Here is a 9,139-nt window from a genome sequence, read left to right as displayed (position 1 = left end):
TTTTGGTGTAGCCGTCAAAAACCTACATCAAGAACTATTGAGTTGGCTACGTCGTAATATTAATACTATTTTTATGAATTTCAATTGCCTCCGTAATTCGGGGTTCATATTTGTTGGGCAGAGATTTTTTTGATAGCTACCTTCAGAGATCGTTGCCTATTAATTTTTTTTTTTAAATCACACGATATTTCCCATTTTTCACGAAATACTTTTAAAAATTTTAAGTAGGTACTTTTGAGATATTATTTTCTTTTGTATGTTTCCTTTAAAAAAAAATTGAAAAATTATTCCATCACAAAATTCTATCAATTAATTATTCGGTGTACATTTGTATTAAATTTACCCATTCTAAAACAAATATCCAATATTTTTTCGATTCCTTAGTTTAATTTAACCGATTTCAGTAGAAAATACGAAGCTTAAAAAATATGACACGAATAAATTCTTACTCTAATAGTCACATACAAATACAATTAAAAATAAATTACTTGTTTATGCTAGTACTTAATTCAAAGTAAGTTTGACTTATTATCAAATAACATTGAATATTACTATAATTATTGTCTTTATCTAAAAAAAATAGATAAATGAACACTTATCATCTTATGAATATGTAGCACATTTGACTCCTTTCACAAAACGATAGATTTTAGTCACTCAAAATATAATAAGGTTGCAGATTATGAAAAGTGTTATAGGTCTGGCAATTATAGTTGATACAAACAACAAACACATTTTGAATTGTGTATATTTATTGGTACATATGTATAAACTATCAATAGTGATGTTTTTACGATACTTCACTGAGAAACAGTATTTTGTCTTGCCTATGCCTACTTATAGTTTTTGACTAAAAGGGGACGTTTTTCAAATTTTAATATTCAAAAATTTTTACAGGCATGTATTTGAAAAAAATAAAATTTCGATGGCTTTGAATTAAAATATTGTATATCCAATTTGAGGTAATGAGTTAAGTACTCAAATGTACCAAAGATAGTCTATATTTTATAAGTTCAAATGTTGCATCTCCTAAACCTACCAACTCAAAGTCATAAACGTATTAAAATACATCTAAGCAATGTGTTTATGGGCATAGATTGTGTATCTCATTAATAATTATATTAAATGAAAATCTATTCCAAAACATTGTATTTATTCTGCTACTGTAATATGTAACTACAAACTTGTTTTTAAATCACAAAATCAAATGATTCCTGGTTTTGCAAATTTTCAAACTCGGTTTTCTCAATATTGTTCTAAGGAGATACAATATTTTAACTATAAGCTATTTACTTGTACTTTCTATTAGGTTCATTAAATGTGTGCAAGCAATGCATCTCCGTGTGTAAGTACTGTGTTTGGGTCAACTCTGGCTGTCAAGGATACCAATAATAATTTAACAGCTTTTCAAAATGCAACAGAAATGGCTTTTCTTCCCATTTCAGTGAAATTCGAGTAAACCTTCGAATCTAACATCAAGTATCAAAACATCTACTCCAAGAAGGATATAATATTATTTGAGTACATAGTGAAGGAATCGATCAAAGCGTAGTTTTATAATATAAGTCAAAATATTTTCACAACAGTCAAAACTAATTATTGAGGATTATAATAGTTATATTGAAATCAAACTTCAAGACGACCACAACGAAGAAATCATTCAAAAAATGTTATACTTGTTTGCAAGGACAACTTATAATTAAGAGTTATAGTTTATGGTTATGTGGAAATCAAAATTAAGGTTGACCGTAACGAAAAATCAAAAACAAAAAAGTTTATCGATGGTTTAATTCACACTTATTGTGTGTCCACTTTTAGGAAAATTTGAGTTATATTTGCAATACTCATCGTCTTAATCACAATAGATAATACGGGGGGATAAGAGCGGGTTAATAGAAAACGTTACTTATAATCACGAGCGTGCGTACCGCATATACCAGCCGTAGTACGGCAGTATTAGTCGTTGACAGATTTTTAAACGTCCCAAACCCCAGGAATAGGAATGTATTACGATCGTTGTAAGACGGAAGATGGCGGACTTTGTTAACAATCTGATCGATTTGATAAATATTTTAAAACACTGCACGTCCTAACTGATATACATTTATGTTTATTGTAGTTTCAAACCAGAAACTTAATACCAATGCACGAAGCCGTGCGTCTATTTTTCAAATGCGTTTTTTTCAAAACTAGCTTCTTTGGACATACAATAAAGCGTGATTTAAACCATTGTTATGCTAGTCCTTGTACCTTCAAGGATAGCATTTCGTTAGCTTTATGGTGGATTGTTTTCGAAATACATTTTTAAAGGTACATAACACCTCTTTTTCAATCAGTTATCATTTCTTTTAACAAGATTTTTGAGCTGAATTTAGCACTCATTGTGTAAATTTGCTTCTTCGGCGTTATTTTCATCCCTCTTAGAGTTTCAGTATCATGATCTTCAAAGTTTCGTGTGGTGCGGGTACTTCAAAAACTGGAAGTCCACTTCTGGGGTCAAGGTAGTCATGGTAGTAAAGTTCCTTCAGAGTTTCTAGGCCGTTCTTTTCGCATATCCTTTGGGAGAATTTTCCAGTCGCGTCTCCTTTAAATAGCTGAAACAAAAGGTAAGTTTTTAGATTCTCACGGCCAAAAGCATTTTTGTTGTTTGTTTTTGGGGTGTTATGCCGTGTTGCGCTAACTCCTTTAGCCGACGTTTCGGACAGCGTTGCAGTGTCCATCATCTTTGGATCTACCGGATCTGCCCTGCGCAACACGGCATAACACCCCAAAAACAAACAACAAAAAAAGCTGAAACAAAAGATCACTTTACTTAAATATATGTTAAATAAAACAAATTGTATTTTTTATTAGCGTCGACCGATTTCGGAACAACTATTCGTACTTCAGAGCCAATATATAATAACTTATGGGCTAACATATATTAGATTTTGAAGTGGGGGTGGAGACTAGAAATTAGTTAAGAGTGGGGGAGGACGTAGAATAGGCTGTGAACATAATATCTTATAATATCGGACTGTAAGACAGTTATTTTTGGTTGTTAATATTGTACTCATTATTGTTAAGGAATTTCTTAATTACTAAGGCTTCCGAAACTTATCAGCATTAATAAAAAAATAATGTGATTTATATATTTTTATTTAATTATAATGGATAGTCACAAAGTTTTAGCTATATTCAATAGTATTAAACATAGTGCAATAGAGATTGAACCCTTCTTAACCCTTGTAGGCTAATTTGTTCGGTTTTGGGAACAGCTCATATGGTATCAAACAAATTGTTGTGTTTCCCTTACTATAATAGTGAAAAATATGATTTAAACGGTGTTAGAAAGAAAAAAATACCTAGCTTTATATTAAAATATAAAAGTAACCACAGTAGAATTAAAACATACACCTCTATGAAACCAAAGATTCAGAACGTAATTTGAAAAAATTCTGAAACTTGAATGTGAATTGTGAATTTTGTATTAATATTTTTCATATGAAACGGTAAAAATTTGAGGTGGTAATAATGTTAATAATACATTTGTATTTTTTGGTTCTCAGTAATTATAATTCAGTGTTCAGATGAAAAAACGTAAGGAGAGCACAAACTTTTTATGTTTGCATTCAAATTTTGTATTTTAAAAAATGATTTGTTTATTTCTAATTACAAAAAATATCGTAATAAGGTGTATTTTATCACCTTTTTTAAAACAGTTATTAGTATTCGGATACGTTCAGAAATACTCCATTTATTAGGATTTTAGTGCAAAGTAAAACTACACAATATACTTTATCCCTTCTGTCAGCGTATTTTAGAAACATAACGGTCAATATGCCTGAGGGGTTAATAGTCTAAAATATATTAAATATTATATTAGTACCTTATATCCGCTAGACCTGGCGAGGTTAATACTTCTCTTCAGCAGCTCTCCGGCCAGTCCCTTGCCCCTGGCCTTGCTGCCGACAGACATGATCCTGCACTCCAGGATGCTGTCCACCTGGTACCTGTTGAAGAGATCCAGTTTCTCGGTGACGCTGTACAGCAGCGTGAAGATCTTGCGGAACTTTTCGTCGTCCATCGTGCGCAGCTTCTCAAGGGATTTGGCTGTGTCGCCGGGGCGCAGAACGCCGTTTAATGCTGCGCCGACGATCTGAAGAACAGAGAATATAAGTTCATTACTGTTAGAGTACTCAGAGAAGTGACACGGAAATATTATGGCATAGAAATGTGGAGATTTTTTATTCTTCATTATCAACCCCCGCTAAACTTCCAAAGCATCAGTTTGTCAGCAGGTCAATTTCACAACATTAATTATAACACTTAAGGAAATATACAATAACGAGAAGCCAGAATATAGATAATATATAACGAAGAATAACATTTCAAGTTACTACAATATATAGACAGATTGATATAACATAGTCAACATACTCTTACACTCGAAAGCACACAACATTCTTAAACACACCCATCGGCATGTTTATACAATTACATGTATATAATGACAAGTACACAGTTAAATTATACAATAACATGTATACAATTACACGTATACAATAACAACTATACAATTACAGATATACAATCACATGTTTACAATTACATGTATACAATTATATGTATACAATTACATGTTAACAATTACATATATACAATATTTACCATTTTTTGAGTTCAGTGGGGCAATTTGGTTTCTTTTTATATGTATTGGCATCTTATTAAATATGGAACGTTAAATACGGGCAATATTCATTGCCCGTATTTATTCGTAAATTTAAAAAAAAAAAAATCAAGCACTTTACAATTGAGATGCGTTTACTTGCATCCAGCCATTTACTTGAATCATCGGCTAGCTATGTAAGTCCTCCATCATTACACAAGAAACATTTTCTGCTTATAACGATGAATTTTCCGATGAATTTTAGGATGAATTCAAATATTATCAGGTGATTATTAGTAAAGCGGGAATGTTTTTCCTTTCTTAAAAATAATTGATTGGATTGAACCCGCAACCTCTAACTTGCTACTCGAGAGCCTTCCCCTCGACAACAGAGGCCGTCGGGAATCAAATGCTCGAATTAGTAAAATAATCTTTGACATAATCAATAAATATTGAATTCGCCACTGCGAAATTCCATGTACTGACTAGGAACACAAGACAAGATATAACATTCTTCTGCAATACATACACAACCAACTATCAGACACACTCACTAACCAATAGGATGCATGATCTGGGCAACAAGTTTGGGGGTACTATTGATAGGTGACCGGATAAATCATCAAATCTTTAAAAAGTTATATAAAGTCATGGAAAGTGATGAAACAAAAACTTTATTAACTGGGTTAAGTGGGTTAGGTTAGGTTGGGTTAAACTTTTTTTTCATCGTTTCTAATGTCTTTATATCACTTTTTAAAAGTGTGTTGAATTGTCACTGTGTTGAGTTATCATGGAACCCTATTGTTATATTCATTGACTCCATTTATAGAATCAAGCACCGTCTTTACCAACACTTTGTTCAAACCTACAAATTACAGTAGCGTTGATAATATAGTTTTAATGATTTGCCTTATAATATGTAGCATTGTTCTAGTTTCTATTTTATTTTACGCTACTTTTACATGTTTTACTAACATTGTTTCATTTTCAGTTTATGAGTTTAATGTCATTTCATGCTTTAAAAACTGTGTGTATAATTTTCGATTGCTCATCCCCAGGTATTTTCTGTTCTTATAATCAATCAATGTAAAAGTCAAGCTGGACTAAAAACCAAATAAAATATAGCTTTCATTCTTAAAATACAAAAAGCCATTAGTTCAGTATTGAATTGTAATACAATACTATGTTCAAAAGCTTCAGTAAACATTTCTTAATTTCACTTACACGTTCTTTCCATTATTCTCCAACACTATCTATTGACACGTCTCGTCTTTATTTCAACCGTTCCATAATATATCGAATTCCATTTCAATTACTAAAGTGAGTTTCTGGATCATGGATTAATTGAAGGCTTCGGTAAAAAGCTACAACGTTTTTATTATTTTCATTCGATATTGATTAAATTTATTTCTGATACTAACTGGTTATCTACTAAAATTGACAAATGATTACTGATTAGGAATAAAATTCCTAAGTTTATCTATTTTGTTGGAGAAATTTCGTTTTCACCCGAGTATAGGAATTAAACGTGTTTTAAAAATAAAATTCAAAAATAATTCTTCACTCCTTGATAGTAAAAGATACGTCAGATAAAACACGCAAGGTCGTATTTAGTAACTTGTGTTTAAATTTATTTGTTCCCATGAATAAAAGGAAAATAAAATACATTCAGTTGATTCAAGAGACTGAAGCAACAAAGGGTTTTTTCAGTAGTTCAAAGTCAGTTAAACCGATTCCGTTGAACTTAAAAAGCTAGTCGATTTTCACAAAGATATTTTCTTCATTTAAGATGTATATTTAAATAAATATATTTATTTCAATATTACCTACTTATTTCAGAATCACGGATTTGGTATAAGTTTCTCTAACTAACTAACCATTACGCCTTTTCTCCGCAGGGGTAGTCAGACACTCCTTGCCTCATTCACATTCATACATCGTTTTATACCTTTATAGGACAACTTTTTTTAACGATACGCCCTTTATGGTTTTATTTATGTATTCTATATTTATTTTGATGAACAGAAAAACCTTTTTTGTTGCTTAATCTTTTTGAAATTTTCGATTTTCCAGCGGTCTTTTTCGGACCGGTGACAATTTAGGTAAAAAAAATATATGATCTAAAATTTTTTTTTTCATCACAAAAAAACAGGTTGTCAAGGAAAATGTACTTTAACTTATTTGCGTTACAGGAGAATAACTGCTTTGATAATTTTATAGAGAAACTGACCAGGACGCGATTTTCGTAAATTTACTCAACATGTGCGAACTTCTGGGCGGTTGGTTCGATTCAAGACCTATGTGACCTATGAAATATAAACCTTAATATTGCAGGTCTCAAAACTACCCGTTTCTAGCTTATGACCTGTAAAGGGTTTAAACATACTCTTCTGTCATTGTGACATTGCCCGAATAAAGTATTCGGCTCAGTTAATCGTGCCATGTCTTCCTCGGGCGTCCCATACTTATTCTACCATCCTTAAAATCCTTTCTCGTTTATTCCCTCTCCATGCCCGTCTAACCATCTTTACCACACATACGCCTCAGGGATCTCATATCTACAGCATTCTATCTACTTCCATCCTTCCTCTGATAGTTCAATGCAGCACTGCCATACATCAGGGTAGGTACCAACCAAAGATATTAGAAGAACGAGATGTGCTATGAGCAGTTCATACTGTGTGGAATTGTTTCGCCCAGTGTCGCCGGTTTTGTTCGCCAATACTACTGCACACCTTCGCTTACGTTATGTATCCGCACTAATACATAGAACAGATTTCTGTGCGTACACGTCCCGATAGTATTCAAAGTACCCTAATTAGGTAGTACTCCGCCTACGGTCCGGCGGCCAACATAGCATATCTCGTTCTTCTAATATCTTTGGTACCAACACTCCACTGAGAAATGCCAGCATAGCTTCTTTGGACAAACAACAGCGCTAACCGCATTTTGTCTTCATCAATGGATTTTCCTGAATCTACCCTTCTTTAAAAACTTCTTTTAGCTTTTCCATCCCTAAACATATATCCCAAATAATTAACATAAACTTATCCACCTGCTCCAAGTCCTCAACATTGACAACATAAGTTTCTCCATTTCCGCATTCTCAACCAAACCGGATAGTTTCAAACTGTTACAATTTAAACTTGAGAATGGTTAATAACATTAATTCTATATATTATGTAGTTATTTATTATTCCACAAGTAAATTTAATTTTACATGATGAAACGACTTGTTAAGTTTGCACCTATTATAACAATAATAATAAATGACCACAATAATAATAAATATCTACAAATGTTCAATTAATGATCAAATCAAAAGCGTTATTTCCCAACTCCAACATGTCAAAATAATATTTTGAAATGTAAGTAAAGTTTACTCAGCTGTCAATCAATAGTGATAAATTGTCATAGCTTACCTAGTGCTTATAATTTAATATGTGACATTATAATATGTCAACCCCAAAATTAATGCCTTGAATAATTTGAAGGAATATTTAGTATTAATGTTTAAAATTACAATTAATTGCCATTACGAACCTAAGTAATACTTTTAATTTGAAATAACAATTAAGGCGATGCACTACGTCGTGTAATATTTTAAATTGAGCCGCTATCAATAACAACCCTTACTTAGATGGAGATAAGGTTTAAATTCCCGCTTAACATCATCCGCCTGTTTTGATTTATGCAAGAAAAAAAAAGTGGGTGTGTCAAGCCTACGCAAGACAGAAGTGAAACTTCTAGTATTCTTCTCTCTTATTATTAGGGCTTTTTTATACTAATTTTCATATATTTATTGGCAGGTAGAGTAGAAATTAATATTGTTTAGCGTTTGCCAACGACCATACCATGTTGAACACACCGGTTCTCGTCCGATCACCGAAGTTAAGCAACATTGGGCGCGGTCAGTACTTGGATGGGTGACCGCTTGGGAACACCGCGTGCCGTTGGCCCATTTTTTATGGTAATTTCATGTTTTTTTTTATTTTTTTATCGTTACTATCATTAATAATATCATAAAATTCTTTAACTTTTCAAGTATGCTACAGGCCTAAAATATTACTTAGTGGATTGATATTATGGTCAACCATTGAAAAAAAAAATTCCTGCAAAGTTATGGATGTAATTACGATCTTTTTCAAGCGCGTATGTAATGATTATTTTTATCAACGTCGCACACACCTTGCTAATGTTTTCAGTATTATTAGGGCTTTTTTATACTAATTTTCATATATTTATTGGCAGGTAGAGTAGAAATTAATATTGTTTAGCGTTTGCCAACGACCATACCATGTTGAACACACCGGTTCTCGTCCGATCACCGAAGTTAAGCAACATTGGGCGCGGTCAGTACTTGGATGGGTGACCGCTTGGGAACACCGCGTGCCGTTGGCCCATTTTTTATGGTAATTTCATGTTTTTTTTTATTTTTTTATCGTTACTATCATTAATAATATCATAAAATTCTTTAACTTTTCAAGTATG

The 9,139-nt window shown here is 32.3% G+C and overlaps 1 protein-coding gene and 2 non-coding genes across 4 annotated transcripts in view; 2 read left to right on the top strand and 1 right to left on the bottom strand.

Moving 5' to 3' along the window:
- Window positions 1-9,139, bottom strand: part of LOC149415271 (arylalkylamine N-acetyltransferase 1-like) — a 29,582-nt gene continuing 20,443 nt past the window's right edge. For both annotated transcript variants that reach the window (XM_089642250.1, XM_089642251.1), the window contains exons 3-4: window positions 3,869-4,138; window positions 1-2,594 (exon numbers count right to left, since the gene is read on the bottom strand). In XM_089642250.1, coding sequence (XP_089498376.1) covers window positions 2,421-2,594; window positions 3,869-4,138 — 444 coding nt within the window. In that variant the 3' untranslated portion in view covers window positions 1-2,420. The remainder of the gene's footprint in view (window positions 2,595-3,868; window positions 4,139-9,139) is intronic.
- Window positions 8,489-8,607, top strand: LOC149415274 (5S ribosomal RNA). The gene has a single exon (XR_016303818.1). It is a non-coding gene; the product is annotated as a 5S ribosomal RNA (ribosomal RNA).
- LOC149415273 (5S ribosomal RNA) lies at window positions 8,931-9,049 on the top strand. The gene has a single exon (XR_016303807.1). It is a non-coding gene; the product is annotated as a 5S ribosomal RNA (ribosomal RNA).

This window comes from Hesperophylax consimilis, chromosome 18 (genome assembly GCF_061612785.1).
Source record: "Hesperophylax consimilis isolate HC1 chromosome 18, BYU_Hcon_1.0, whole genome shotgun sequence".
In the NCBI taxonomy this organism is placed as follows: Eukaryota; Metazoa; Arthropoda; class Insecta; order Trichoptera; family Limnephilidae; genus Hesperophylax; species Hesperophylax consimilis.
This window is presented reverse-complemented; position numbering and strand designations above follow the sequence as displayed.